Source organism: Mytilus californianus, unplaced genomic scaffold (genome assembly GCF_021869535.1).
Source record: "Mytilus californianus isolate M0D057914Y unplaced genomic scaffold, xbMytCali1.0.p SCAF_7, whole genome shotgun sequence".
NCBI lineage: Eukaryota > Metazoa > Mollusca > Bivalvia > Mytilida > Mytilidae > Mytilus > Mytilus californianus.
The window spans coordinates 116,471,590-116,486,542 of record NW_026262723.1 but is presented as its reverse complement, the minus strand read 5'-3'; the positions used below and the strand labels follow the sequence as shown (position 1 = coordinate 116,486,542).

The window sequence follows — 14,953 nt, the reverse complement described above, 5'->3', positions numbered from 1 at the left end:
ATGTGGGGTAAATTAGTATCTTCACACTCAAGAGATAGTGTACATTGTTGCTTAGAACTAGACAGACACGCAAAATCCTAGTTAATGCCTCTGGTGTAGTGGTGTAGTGGTTAGGGTATTGAACAAAAAAAAGTGAGGCGAATATATGCCCCAAGAGAATGAGATTATACTTGGTTTATTTATTAGTTGAAAAAAGACTTTGAACTGCCTAGATTTCAGTAGCTGGACGTACACATATATCTGTACTTAGTGTCCTCTGTCTTTCTGGTATTTGAATTATTTTGGTGTTTAGTACTAATCTGAAGTGTCTACCCTTTACCGACTGATTTTAGAGGATTTTCTACTGGTGTGCTTTTACACTTCTGTTTCAGGTTAGGGGAGGGTTAGGCGATTACAAACATGTTTAACCCTGCTACATTCTGTATGTGCCTGTCCCAAGCCTGGAGCTTGTAATACAGTGGTTGTAGTTTGATGCTGTCTGTATGTGCCTGTCCCAAGTCAGGAGCTTGTAATACAGTGGTTGTAGTTGGATGCTGTCTGTATGTGCCTGTTCCAAGTCTGGAGCTTGTAATACAGTGGTTGTAGTTGGATGATGTCTGTATGTGCCTGTCCCAAGTCAGGAGCCTGTAATACAGTGGTTGTAGTTGGATGCTGTATGTATGTGCCTGTCCCAAGTCAGGAGCCTGTAATATAGTGGTTGTAGTTGGATGCTGTCTGTATGTGCCTGTCCCAAGTCAGGAGCTAATAATACAGTGGTTGTAGTTAGTTGGATGCTGTCTGTATGTGCCTCTCCCAAGTCAGGAGCTTGTAATACAGTGGTTGTAGTTGGATGCTGTCTGTATGTGCCTGTCCCAAGTCTGGAGCTTGTAATACAGTGGTTGTAGTTGGATGCTGTCTGTATGTGCCTGTCCCAAGTCAGTAGCTTGTAATACAGTGGTTGTAGTTGGATGCTTTCCAATGTGCCTGTCCCAAGTCTGGAGCTTATAATACAGTGGTTGTAGTTGGATGCTTTCTGTATGTGCCTGTCCCAAGTCAGGAGCTTGTAATACAGTGGTTGTAGTTGGATGATTTCCAATGTGCCTGTCCCAAGTCAGGAGCTTGTAATACAGTGGTTGTAGTTGGATGCTTTCCAATGTGCCTGTCCCAAGTCTGGTGCTTGTAATACAGTGGTTATAGTTGGATGCTGTCTGTATGTGTCTGTCCCAAGTCAGGAGCTTGTAAAACAGTGGTTGTAGTTGGATGCTGACTTCATTAATTGTTTTTGTGTGTGCATAAAACTGGTAGATAGTGGTATCCATACCAATCGTACCACATCTCCTTAATTTTATATACATCACTATTGATAAATATGGTATATATACATTTGATACACAAATTATAAAAAAATGCAGGATACATAACTTAAATCAAGACCTCTAATTAATACTCCGACCAAACGCATATATTGTCTGTATCTAATCTCAATATGTTTGTGAAAAACGCAATATTTTCCGAAAAAGACGGGGAAATATTGAGGTGTGATTGTCACTTGTGGTTTAAAGATAGTCATTACTGTACTTCGTGTAAAAACAATAAGATAATTCAGTTTATTAATCCTGAAACGCGAGGACAATATCCCTTGGGAATTCTATTTAGATTATAAATCTGAATTCACTTTTAATGTGTATCGATACATTTGTCTCTCCCCGAGGTTGATATATGTTGTGTTATGTTCGCTAAGACAAACCAAGTCATCATTGTCTGACAAAAAAATGAATATTTATTAGTGACAGACTTTAACCCAATTAATGTGCCACTGAAGTAAACATAATTTATAATTGGTAAATGCTTCATAATGAAATTCCTATTCTCTAACAGTTTGCTCAAAGACGTTATATATTAATAGTTGACTTTTGGAGTAAAATTAGTTCGAAATCTAATAGCCCGACAAATTTTTTCTACTTTACTATGACGAATTAGGTGTCAATGATACCTCGATTTCCTCTCTGACTGTAGGCCGGTTCTGACAGAAATGGTGACTCTGATACTTCCCCCAACCGATTGTAGGCTAACCTCTGACTGGATTTGTGACTAAATATTTCGTTTTTGTGACCGTCGTGTAAACTGGCCTCTTCTAGGGTTGGTGAAATCAATACTTGTTTTTGTGACTGATTGTAAACTTGCCTCTTGTAGGATTACTGAAATCAATACTAGTTTTTCTGAACTGACTGTAGGCTGACCTCTTGTAGGATTGGTGAAATTAATACTTTTTCTGGTTGACCGAAGCAAACAAGCCTGACATCAGAAGGGATAGGTGACCCTAATATGTTTTTTTCTGGTGAAACTAATATCTACTCTCTGGTCATATCGGTCGGACTAATGCTTTACTAGTCTGGAGTAAATGTAGGAGATACACAGCTATAAATATCGTGGCTAGCTTAATCGTAGTATTTGGGAAATTGTTACCCTTATTCTGTAATCCTTTTGTCGCTTTCACCATTTTGTTTAATAAACGGAGATGTTGGGTAAATCGTTAACTTTATCATAAGAAGGTATTGTCAATGTATTGGTAAGTAGTCTAGCTCGACACGTCAATTCTGAGTTTAATATGTTAGCTCATTAAATAACAGTCCTTAAGATGGAACATCGCTTCGCTCGGGGGTTTTCTCGAGTTTTCTTTCGTCTTTCAATGGGTTGTTGTAGGTTGATCATATTAAACGTAATGGTAAATTGCATATATCATGTGTTTAATGTTATCCCAAAATTTGTTTTTATATTGGATTGAATACCCCGTGCGTGACTCATTAATCTTAAACTGTATGCTAAAGAATGAATTATGTATATATTTTCAAATTGTTTTAAGAACCTGAATGAATCTCAGAGTATTCATGAACAATTGGTAAGTCGTATCATTTTCAAATGTTTTCCGTTAATGCATTTCCGTTCCTTCGGGAAATGACGCAAGACAAGAAAGAAGCATAAATAGGCGAATGGATATCTGTCACGTGATCGTGTATTGGAGTACTTCCTGTTTAATTGGAATTTTTAAAAATGTGCTTCATTACTATTTCACCACCAAACATAACATATGCATATCTATATATTCGATATTCAATGAACTATTATACTTGTCTGGATTTTCCAGTCGACAATTCATTAGAGGACGATTGATTACTATAATAAACGACATGAAATAAATGTTCATATTGTTAATAAGTATAGGTTATCAGATTTTCTGCACATTGATATCGTAAAATATCAGTTGCTAGTCACAAATTAAAAAAATTAAATTGTGTCGAGCGGCTGATATATTAAGATTTGTGTTCGCAGAAAACTTATAGACTATGTATTGTACTATTTTGGGTCTTTTCTCCTTAGGATCCTCTGTGGTCGAGTGGTCTAAAAAGTAGTTCATCTACTGTATCAATGCCCTATCAACGAGGTTGTCAGTTCGAATCCCGCACGTGCCATGTTCGTCCGACTTCAATCTTAAACCCGAAGGTCGGTGGTAATCTCCCGGCACTCATGCTTCCTCCACTAATAAAATGTAATTGCCATCATATAGCCAATGTTTTACCCCAGCAATCAATCGATCACTCTTTTACTTTCGTTTACATAGTTTTACGTATATCTAAAGTTTGCTTGATAACCTCTCGTCACAGCCATGATACGAAAATTATGGATCGACTAAACAGGCTGATATAGACACGGGAGAGTAGAACAAATGTGTACCTTAAACTGGTCAAAAACCCCAACCACATTTTGTGTCAGTACAAAGTCTAAACCGGATGTTGTTCGTTGTTGTTTGGCTTTGTTTGAACGTATATTTTTTCTGAGAAGTCTGGTATTGACAAAAACTTACGGAAATTTGGGTTCTCAATGCTCTTCAACTTCTTACTTTATTTGGCCTTTTAATCAACTTTTTGATTCTAACGTCACTTGTAGACGAAACGTGCGTCTGGCGTACACAATTTTAATCCTGGTATCTATAATATTAAGTTTATTGATGGTTGTGTGATCTGTTTTGTTGTCCAGTCGTTTTGGTGATTCTTTTTTCTCTCTTTAAATTTTATTAACAGCAAGTTCTGTACCAGAATAACATGTATTACAGTCCTCGTATAGGAATAGACGGTATATCTCCTACAATTACTAGCTGCTCTGACACTACTCGGGTGAAGTAAACACTATAAAATAGCGACACCTATCAAAACATAAGAACCGAACTAATAAAACATTGAACAGACTTCCACTGAGCACTGTGTTAAGCAAAGAAGCTGTCTCAACTTACACCTACAGACTTGTTATGTGTAAATAGTTTAATTGTTTGAAATGTTAGATATGTGAAAATGCTTAAACGTATTTGGTTTGTTTTGTCTATATACGTTCTGTTCCATTTGTCATGAGCAAAATACTGTGTTGACTTCAAAGTAGAAATAGAAATTACAAAACTTTACCTTTGTCACCAGGTAACAAGTAACTATCAATATGTTTCTACATAAAATATACAACATATTGGTAAATCAAAGTAACTATTCCTTACAGGGTTCATTGTGATTGTATATTCAGTGTCTAGAGTGCAAAACTATGCTGAATTTATGAAATGCACAAAAGTGACAGCTTTAAAAGTTATACTTAAAGGCTTTAATCATTTTTCATTTTTTTTTCTCTGTTACAAAGAATATTGCTTCATATGAATACTTAAATAAATCAGTAGCACTATTAGTTTCTGTTAGAAAAATGTTTTGGAGGAAAGGTTCATACAGTATTCACGGGAGTACCTATCTAATTGTATAACCCACTTGACCTTTAATAGCTTACTGTATGGTATGGTTAAGCTCATTATTGAAGGCCATACGGTGAACATGACATGTAGTCGTTCGTATCCATGTCCTGTGGTGTTTGGTGAATAGTTTTCTCATTGTCAATCGTACCAAATTTCCTTACTTTATATATTGACCGCTATTTTTGTACACAGCAGATATAAAAACAAGTACCTCAGCGCGGTTCAAAACAACGTGGAAATTACCTGTAATTTTAGAAAACCTTTACGTCAGTATATAAATAACACATAGCTTAGATGGTGATGGAGCAGATTGTTACCCAGAGAAAAAATTGTCAACTGAGGCGAAGCCAAGGTTGACAATGTCTTTTCGAGCGGTAACAATCTGCTCTATCACCCTCGCAGATATGTGTTATTTAATTTATTATACTGAATGTTCTGTTATTAATGTCTCTTAAATTTCAAATTCAAAGTAATAAACTATGTCGTCTTGTACATAACAATCATCCGTATTTATTAAAGCGCACACTTGAGCAAGCGTCTCCGTGAAGGGTAATATAGTATTTGCCATGGGATAGAGTAAATTATCTCCCTCGTATTAACCAAACAAAATCTGGCATTTTGACATGAAGTATAATAACTTAAATTATTATATATGAAACGACCATGGTTTTGCATGAACATATGTTGTTGTCAACGTCGATTGAAATTGAACATAAGTTCCTGATAAGAGTCGAATAAACACAATATTTTAAACTTATGAAGCATTTAAGTATGGTAAACCACTTTAGACAATGACATTGACTTTATATAGCATTACTAGGAAACTTAAAATTACCAACATAACAGTTTCTTTGTTGGATTTAATCTCTCTTATTTTATTTTTTAGTGGAGAACGCAGATCATTACGTCCAGGAGCGCCTTCGGAACCTAATGCTTACAACTACAATTATCCAAAACGTGGCCTGTTTATTATAATTAACAATAAAAACTTCCATCCGTCTACTGGACAGCGATGTCGGGAGGGAACCGGTGCAGATGCAGAGAGACTAGAAGAAAGATTTCAAGATCTGGGATTCGAAGTCAGACGTTACGATGACGCCACTGCTTCAAGTATGACGAAAATTATGGTCGAAGGTAAATAAAATTATGTTTCTCTTCATATTGGAGCTTTGCTCCCCTTCTTTCCGACTTTGTTTTAGTATGAGGCAGACTTCGTAGTGTAGATTATCAAGAAGAATGAAAAGACGCTGACATTATCAATTCATTTCACGTTCCGCTATATACACCAAATTGTAAGTTGTCATTTACAACACGACGGGTACCATTAGTACACCAGTAACCCTCTAGAGCAACCGAGTACACCCACGGGCTTCGTTCAGGAACCCTCTAGAGCAACCGAGTACATCCACGGGCTTCGTTCAGGAACCCTCTAGAGCAACTGAGTACATCCACGGGCTTCGTTCAGGAACCCTCTAGAGCAACCGAGTACATCAACGGGCTTCGTTCAGGAACCCTCTAGAACAACCGAGTACATCCACGGGCTTCGTTCAGGAACCCTCTAGAGCAACCGAGTACATCCACGGGCTTCGTTCAGGAACCCTCTAGAGCAACCGAGTACATCCACGGGCTTCGTTCAGGAACCCTCTAGAGCAACCGAGTACATCCACGGGCTTCGTTCAGGAACCCTCTAGAGCAACCGAGTACATCCACAGGCTTCTTTCAGGAACCCTCTAGAGCAACCGAGTACATCCACGGGCTTCGTTCAGGAACCCTCTAGAGCAACCGAGTACATCCACGGGCTTCGTTCAGGAACCCTCTAGAGCAACCGAGTACATCCACGGGCTTCGGTGGAATTCTTTAACTGTTTATCCTTTAAACGTTGCTTTTTCTTTTTTGTCTGTTTTTTCTTCAACTTTGTTATTCGGATTGCTTCTTTTGTACTTTCTACGTCTTTTGACATCATTGTTGAAGTTATGTACAGATAATTAAATGATATGCTATGCCAATATATACCATAGGAAACACTTCATATAGTATTATTAAACGAGAAAATATATATGTTGAGAGGATGATTTGAGGCTAAGTTGGGGAATCAGAAGTGTCAGATAACATTGTGGTCATGGTAGAAAGATAGAGTTAAGTTGGGAAATCAGAAACTCTAGCTCATCAGTGTCAGATAACATTGTGGTCATGGTAGAAAGATAGAGCTAAGTTGGGGAATCAGAAACTCTAGCTCATCAATGTCAGATAAAATTGTGGTCATGGTAGAAAGATAGAGCTAAGTTGGGAAATCAGAAACTCTATCTCATCAGTGTCAGATAAAATTGTGGTCATGGTAGAAAGATAGAGCTAAGTTGGGAAATCAGAAACTCTAGCTCATCAGTGTCAGATAAAATTGTGGTCATGGTAGAAAGACAGAGCTAAGTTGGGGAATCAGAAACTCTAACTCATCAGTGTCAGATAAAATTGTGTTCATGGTAGAAAGACAGAGCTAAGTTGGGGAATCAGAAACTCTAGCTCATCAGTGTCAGATAAAATTGTGGTCATGGTAGAAAGACAGAGCTAAGTTGGGGAATCAGAAACTTTAGCTCATCAATGTCAGATAACATTGTGGTCATGTTAGAAAGATAGAGCTATGTTGGGGAATCAGAAACTCTAGCTCATCAGTGTCAGATAACATCGTGGTCATGGTAGAAATACAGACAACATATGATACAGAAAAGTACAATAAAACTGTAAGATCAAGATTTGTTTCAACCTACAAAACCTGCATAAAAGGTCTATCATTTAAGATATACTCTACCAATATCAACCAAACTAGGCATAATAAAATCATATTGATTTAAATTGTCAAACGAGTTGAAATTATACAATTTAAAAAAACGGCTTTCAGAAAGATTACATCAAGAAACATGGCCATCTTTTCTGATTGGTTCTGTCAGTTTGACATAATCACATAAAACCACCAATTTACATTTTATATTTGTGTGTGACAGATCGTACATCATATAATGGTTGGATATTATATAGTTAATACTTACATATAAAACATGGCTTTATACTTTCTACAGATAAAAGATATCATACATCAAACGACAAAGCTTTTATAAGATTAAATGAAAAATAAAAATAAACTATTTGATGTCTGTTTCAATGTTGTTTCAATGTCTGTTATAACACATTTTCTAAAGTAACATCTATTAAGTAATACGGAAATTATAAATATAAAAAAAAATCAGCAGAGGCATCGTGAATCTCTAGTTACTTAAAGTGATTGAAATCAGCTAACATCAATCAGGCCGTATACGTTGGTTTTCATTATTTGATTATTTTCTTTTTGCCATGCCGGGGTCTTTTATAGCTTACTATTTGGTATGACGTTTGCTCATTTTTAAAGACTGTATGTTGCCCTTTAGTTATGTGAACTCTCGTCTTTAGTCTCTGGTCGATTTTTGTCTCATTGGCAATCATGTCACATCTCCTTATTTGTTGGGGTCTCTGGTGGATGATTGTTTCATTGGCAATCGTGCCACATCTCCTTATTTGTTGGGGTCTCTGGTTGATGATTGTTTCATTGGCAATCGTGCCACATCTCCTTATTTGTTGGGGTCTCTGGTGGATGATTGTCTGATTTGCAATTATGCCACATTTCCTTATTGTTTGATCTGCGGTGGATACTCTTCTCATTGACAAATCATGCAAAAATCCTAATATAAAAATGAGGAGATCTGGTATGATTGACAATGTGACAACTATCCATCAGAGATAGAATGTAGTGGTAGTTAGCAATTACGGCCTTCCACAATGAGAAAATTCATGTTCTGTGGTAAATAGTTGTCTTATTGGCTTTCATGCCATGTATCCTTATTTTCTGTCTATGTTGGATGGTTGTTTCATTGACAATCATACCACATATCTTTACTTTTTCGACTATGTTTGATAGTTCTCTTATTGTTATCAATTATTTGTTTTGTCTGTGTTAGATAGTTGTCTCATGGCAATCGTGTCACATCTCAATAAACGACTGCAAAATTTTTGAGTTCGTATAATGTTATCATGTTGTCTGCGTCGTCGTCAGAAGACATTTGGTTTCCAGACAATAACTTGAGTATAAAAGTATGGATCTCTATGAAATTGTATCACAAGGTTCGATGCCACAATAAGAAGGTTTGGATTGATTTTGGGGGTAACTGTTTAGGGATTAGGGGCCAAAAAGGGGTAAAAACAAGCATGTTTCTTGTTTCATGACAATAACTTGTGTATAAGTGTATGGATCTCTATGAAATTGTACCACAAGGTTCCATACCTCCAAAGGAAAGTTGGGATTGATTTTGGTCCAAATCGGGGTCCAAAATTAGACTTTGTTTGATTTCAACAAAAATTGAATTGATGGGGTTCTTTGATATGCTGAATCTAACTGTGTGTTTAGATTTTGGATATTTGGCCCCATTATCAAATTGTTCCACATTGAGTCCAAAAGGGTCCAAAATTAAACTTTTTGCTTGATTTTAACAAAATTTGAATTCAAGGGGTTTTTGATATGCTGAATCTAAACATGTAGTTATATTTTTGATTTTGGGCCCAGTTTTCAAGTTGGTCCAAATCAGGGTCCAAAAAAGACTTTGTTTGATTTCAACAAAAATTGAATTCAAGGGGTTTTTGATATGCTGAATCTAACTGTGTGTTTAGATTTAGGATTTTGGGCCCCATTATCAAATTGTTGCACATTGAGGCCATAAGAGTCCAATATTAAACTTTGTTTGATTTCATCAAAAATGAATACTTGGTGTTCGTTGATATGCTGAATCTAACCATGAATTTAGATTTTGGATATTGGACCATAAAAGGTATATGTCAGAAACCTATGCTATGTAAGATATTTAATCACAATCCAAATACAGAGATGTATTGCACGGTTAATATAAATTGAAAGTAGATTCATAGTTAAAATTAGGTATAACATCATCATATTCTAATTTTAGAAATTATGTGTAAATATAAATAAGAAGATGTAGTATGAGTGCCAATGAGACAACTATCCATCCAAGTCACAATGTGTAAAAAGTAAACAATTATAGGTCAAAGTACGGCCTTCAACACGGAGCCTTGGGTCTCACCGAACAGCAAGCTATAAAGGGCCCCAACAAGACTAGTGTAAAACAATTCAATCAGGAAAACCAACGGTCTAATCTATATAAAAAACGAGAAACGAGAAACACTTATGAACCACACCAACAAAGGACAACCACTGAACAACTGGCTTCTGACTTAGGACAGGTGCATAAAAATCCAGCGGGTTTAAACGTTTTAACAGGCGCCAACCTTCACCCTAACCTGAAACAGTGGTATAACATTTATTAACATTATAATAATAATCTTTATTGTCATATAAACAAATGAAACATGTTTGTGACAAAAACATACATATAAATATATATATATATATATATATATCAATGCATAACATTACAACATAAAAAGACACACAATAAAATATCAATTGAAATAAATGTAGTTTGAAATTTACAGTTCATTATTAGATATTTTGAAAAATAATTAGAGGTAAGTTTTGTAGATATTTTAAATAAAATTGAGAATGGAAATGGGGAATGTGTCAAAGAGACAACAACCCGACCACAGAACAGACAACAGCAGAAGGCCACCAACAGGTCTTCAATGCAGCGAGAAATTCCCGCACCCGGAGGCGTCCTTCAGCTGGCCCCTAAACAAATATATAGACTGTATTAATAATTATATTTTGGAAACAGTTTTTTTTTCCTTTTTATGCCGTAGGCGACGGAGGCATTAAGTATTACCCTTGATCGTCCGTCCTTCCGTCTTTTCGTCTTTCCGTCTTTCTGTCCTTCCATCCGTCCGTCTTTCCGTCCGTCCGTCTGTCCTTTCGTCCGTCCTATTTTCGTTTGTTTGAAGCTTGAGTGGGGGCATTCTTGTCCTCGGACACATTCTTCTTCTAACCCCTTTAAAAACTTAGCTAATTTTGTCCATTAATAAATAAATGAATTAAATTCTTGGTGTACGTAGATATTATTGTCCATTAATAAATAAATGAATTAAATTTTTGTTGTACTTTGATATGCCGAATCTTACGTGTATTTGTATTTTGAATATTGGACCATAATAGGTAAAATCCATTTTCAAATTTTTCAGTTCTTTGACCAAATTCATTCTGTGACAAAAACCTATGCTGCGTCAAATATTTAGTTACAATCCAAATTCAGAGCTGTATTAAGCTTGAATGTATTGTCCATATTTGTCCCAACTGCCCAGTGTTCGATCTCTGCGGTCGTATCTAGGTGCGCCCCGCTGGGCATTTTATTATATTTTGGTCTCTGATGGATAGTTTTCTCATTGGCAATCATGCCACGACTCCTTATTTTCTGTCTATGTTGGATTGTTGTCTCATAGGCAATTATGCCACATCTCCTGATATTTTGGTCTGGCGAATATTTATCTCATTGGCAATCATGCCACTTCTCCTTATTTTTTGGTCTGTGGTTGATAGATATTTCATTGGCAATCATGTCACATCTTATTTTTTAGTCGGTGGCTGATATATGTTTCATTGGCAATCATGCCACGTCTTCTTATTGTCTATCTTCTTTGGAGTGTTGATTTTTAAGCAAAATGATACAAACGAAAGCACTACTTTCAAATATATATTTTTTTTAATTTTTTGTGATTTTGAGATTCTAAGGGGACGACCATTTTTTATGGGAGGGGGGGAGGGGGTTCGAAAATGAATAAACTGAATGAATTAATCTTGCCCAAGACAGGATGAAAATGAATATTCTGTTACAAAAAAAATGCAGGATGTAGAATTAAGCATGCGTAGCAACAGATGAAAATGAATTTTCGATCCGCCAAAAATCTCATCCCGCTCCCCGAATATCAAATGGTCGTCCCCTCACCATCTAATATTATGTATATTTAAAAAAAAATATTTTTAGATTTGGTTGTTCTTTTTAAACTTGTATATGTACTTTTCAGCTAATTATGACCAGTCTGACTGTGATGGTTCTTTTAATCTTGACAATGTAATTATACGTTTCATCAACGAATTATGACCACTCTGACTGTGATTGTACTTTTTAACTTGTAATTATACGTTTCATCAGCGAATTATGACCACTTTGACTGTGATTGTCCTTTTAACCATGTAATTGTACATTTCAGCAGCGAATTATGACCATTCTGATTGTGATTGTTTTGGTTGTGCTATTTTGAGTCATGGTATTGAAGGACGGATATATGCAACAGATGGGATGCTGTCTTTAGATGTATTAACTGGTCCATTCAGAGGAGACAGGTGCTCTTCTTTAGTGGGAAAACCGAAATTATTCTTCGTTCAAGTATGTATTTATAAATCATAGTAAGAAAAAAAACAAACTCGATTAATGATACGCCATACGCGTTTTGTCTTCATATTGATACGCCATACGCGTTTTGTCTTCATGTGACTCGTCAGTTAGAAAGAAACAGATTGTATGAAGTACAATTAGTTTGATACTTCACAACACTAAAAGAAGACTGAAAATTACCTTTTTCATTCAAAGTATTTCCCGAAGAGGTAAGACAGGAGTCGAGCAAGACTCGTGTTTTTGGTGTGTTAATGAAGCCGTCAAGTGTTACATTCTAATTTGTATCAACCATTACATAGTAATGAAATCGAATAAATGCAATGCATCATGGAATGAGAGTCGCGCACTTCTACCTTAAAGAATACTTATTGCAACATTATGAGAGAGTTGTAGATGTTCTGTCGAACATGTCCACTTTTGCAAGTGGTAGTCTGAATATACCGCCATTCATCCCGATCGGCAAATTTTTAAAAACATTACTTTATTGTTTATTGTATATTTTTTCTCGTACTCGTATTTATGAAATATTTGCTATTGGGCGCTAAGGAAAAAAACCAATCAATCAATCAAATAGTCGATATGCGTAATTCTTCTTTTTCACGTGTCAACCATTCTCTGGCATTTTCTAAGATAGAATCCATTAGAATGTTAATGTTTATTCATCACATCTGGGTAGAAGGTTTATTAGAGGTATTTCCATCATTGTCTTGTCGTCCATCGTCGGCGTCTTACGACGATATAAACACGAAACGAAATCTTACGACGACATAAACTCAAATAAAAATCTTTCCCACTTAAACCACAGGAGAAATTTGAAGCCACACATCGTTTGGTTAAAATTTGTTCTGTGGTTTAAGAGGGGAAGCTAGTTTATATGCTTTATTTCAGATAATGATTTGTGAACAAACCTGGGTGCCGTTCCTTAAAAAAAAGCATACAAGGAACACCGCTATTTATGGCTTTTATCTCAAAAACTTAAGCAATCATACATCGGTATAAACGAGCAACTGGTCAAGATCTACATGCCTTGAAAATTTCAGAAAAATCGAACAAAACATTTTGAAGTTATTGCTATCATAATGTCATCAACGACGTTATTTTTTTTTCTTCAACAGCCTTCTAAACAAATACTAAACAAATTTAAACCGAACTTTATTTGAACGTTCCTTGAGATAACTTGCTTAAACATTGTGTCCCATGTTCTGATTCACTGAGAGACATAGCTGTTGTTACTAAATATATAACATTGGTCAAGCTGCAATTTTCAAAAACTATTAAGATATAACTAAAATGTTTTCGTGCCTATACATAAATAGCGTTTTGTAACTGTTTTTGTACTACAGCAGTTCGCCCGTGATACGCATAAATTCAGTGTCAAATCATGAGTCATGAATGACTAAAAGAATATATTTTCTTTATGTAATAAAACATAAGATTAATATGTGTAAAATGGCAAATACATTTTAGTTATTAATATGTTCAAGGCTTAGAAAACAAATTGATCAAGCTGTTTATTAACAAAGTATCATATTTTTAATTAATTTTTCAAGGTTTGACAATTCTCTATACATCAGAAATGTAATATCATTCGCTGAGATTAATAGCACATTGTAGTTAACAATGTCATAAATAAGTATCCTGCAGCATAATACAATCTATAGTGGTATTAAAGATAAGTTATTCACGGCATTATCAGTGTTACCGACAATAATCTGGCCGGTCAAAGACCGACAGGAAATTCATTAGTATAGCAAGAGTCAATGGATTATACAGGTTAATTTCCTAATGATATTTCAATACTGATAATCACATAGGCCATTCAGTCTACCTACCATTAAAGATGCCAAAGTGTACATAAAAAGCGAATTAAAATCTTGTATTCACAATATTAATGTAATTAAAATTCAAACATGAGGCATATGCACGTAGAATTGTGTTTATTATTGAAATTATAAGCAAATTGTGAACAAATTATATCATTACATATTAATTAACATTGTAATTATTTCATTTGATCTCTGGTTCTAGTTATCTTCAAACTACGCCAATAAGAATTTAAAACATATTCTTGTTGGAAAAAATTGTCCAGTGCATGGAATTTGCGAAAGGGGGGTTATTATTTAAAGAAAATAGTAATGCCATACATATTAACACGGGCCATTATAATGACCCCATCAGATACTAACATTTACCTATTTTTTGCTAAAAGGATTTGATCGTATAGCATGAAGAAAAAAAAAAAGAAAAAACAAATCAAAAAACCTCTGCTTGCACCTGCCCTAGCCAATCAAAAGACCTCTGAATGCACCTGCCCTAGCCAATCGAAATTCCTCTGCAGGCACCTGCCCTAGCCCATATGTGGCTAACAGATAACTTGTCATTAACATTAAAAAGTATTTTGTAATCATTCCTGATGTATATATTTTCTTGTATGTCTTAACAATTTCTTGGACTAGACGAGTTTTTAAAAACTGCATCGATGTAACTAATAGTTTTAATCGACCGTAGATAGTTGGCTTATCATTGAAAGATACCGTTGTTACTGAGATATAAAGGAACCTTGCATAGTTTTTTTATACTCCAGTTGTGACGCAGAATTTTTAATTATGCTAAGACAGTTTGGCTTTTCTTTCAAAGAGCCGTTTTTGTTAAGCTTTATATGTTGAATACCTTTGGCTGTTTCAGTTTTGACTCTCAGCACTGTTAATACAGTATAAGCCTTGTGTTTTTATGACCCCGCCCTAGCGGGGGCATTATGTTTTACCCTTGTCCGTCTGTACGTCTGTCCGTACATCCGTACGTCCCGAAATTG

The 14,953-nt window shown here is 35.6% G+C and overlaps 1 protein-coding gene across 3 annotated transcripts in view; it reads left to right on the top strand.

Annotated features, from left to right (window-relative positions):
- Window positions 1-14,953, top strand: part of LOC127708069 (caspase-3-like) — an 85,278-nt gene that overhangs the window by 35,228 nt on the left and 35,097 nt on the right. For all 3 annotated transcript variants that reach the window (XM_052212864.1, XM_052212865.1, XM_052212863.1), the window contains exons 2-3: window positions 5,649-5,896; window positions 11,957-12,132. In XM_052212864.1, the coding sequence (XP_052068824.1) occupies window positions 5,649-5,896; window positions 11,957-12,132 (424 nt within the window). The remainder of the gene's footprint in view (window positions 1-5,648; window positions 5,897-11,956; window positions 12,133-14,953) is intronic.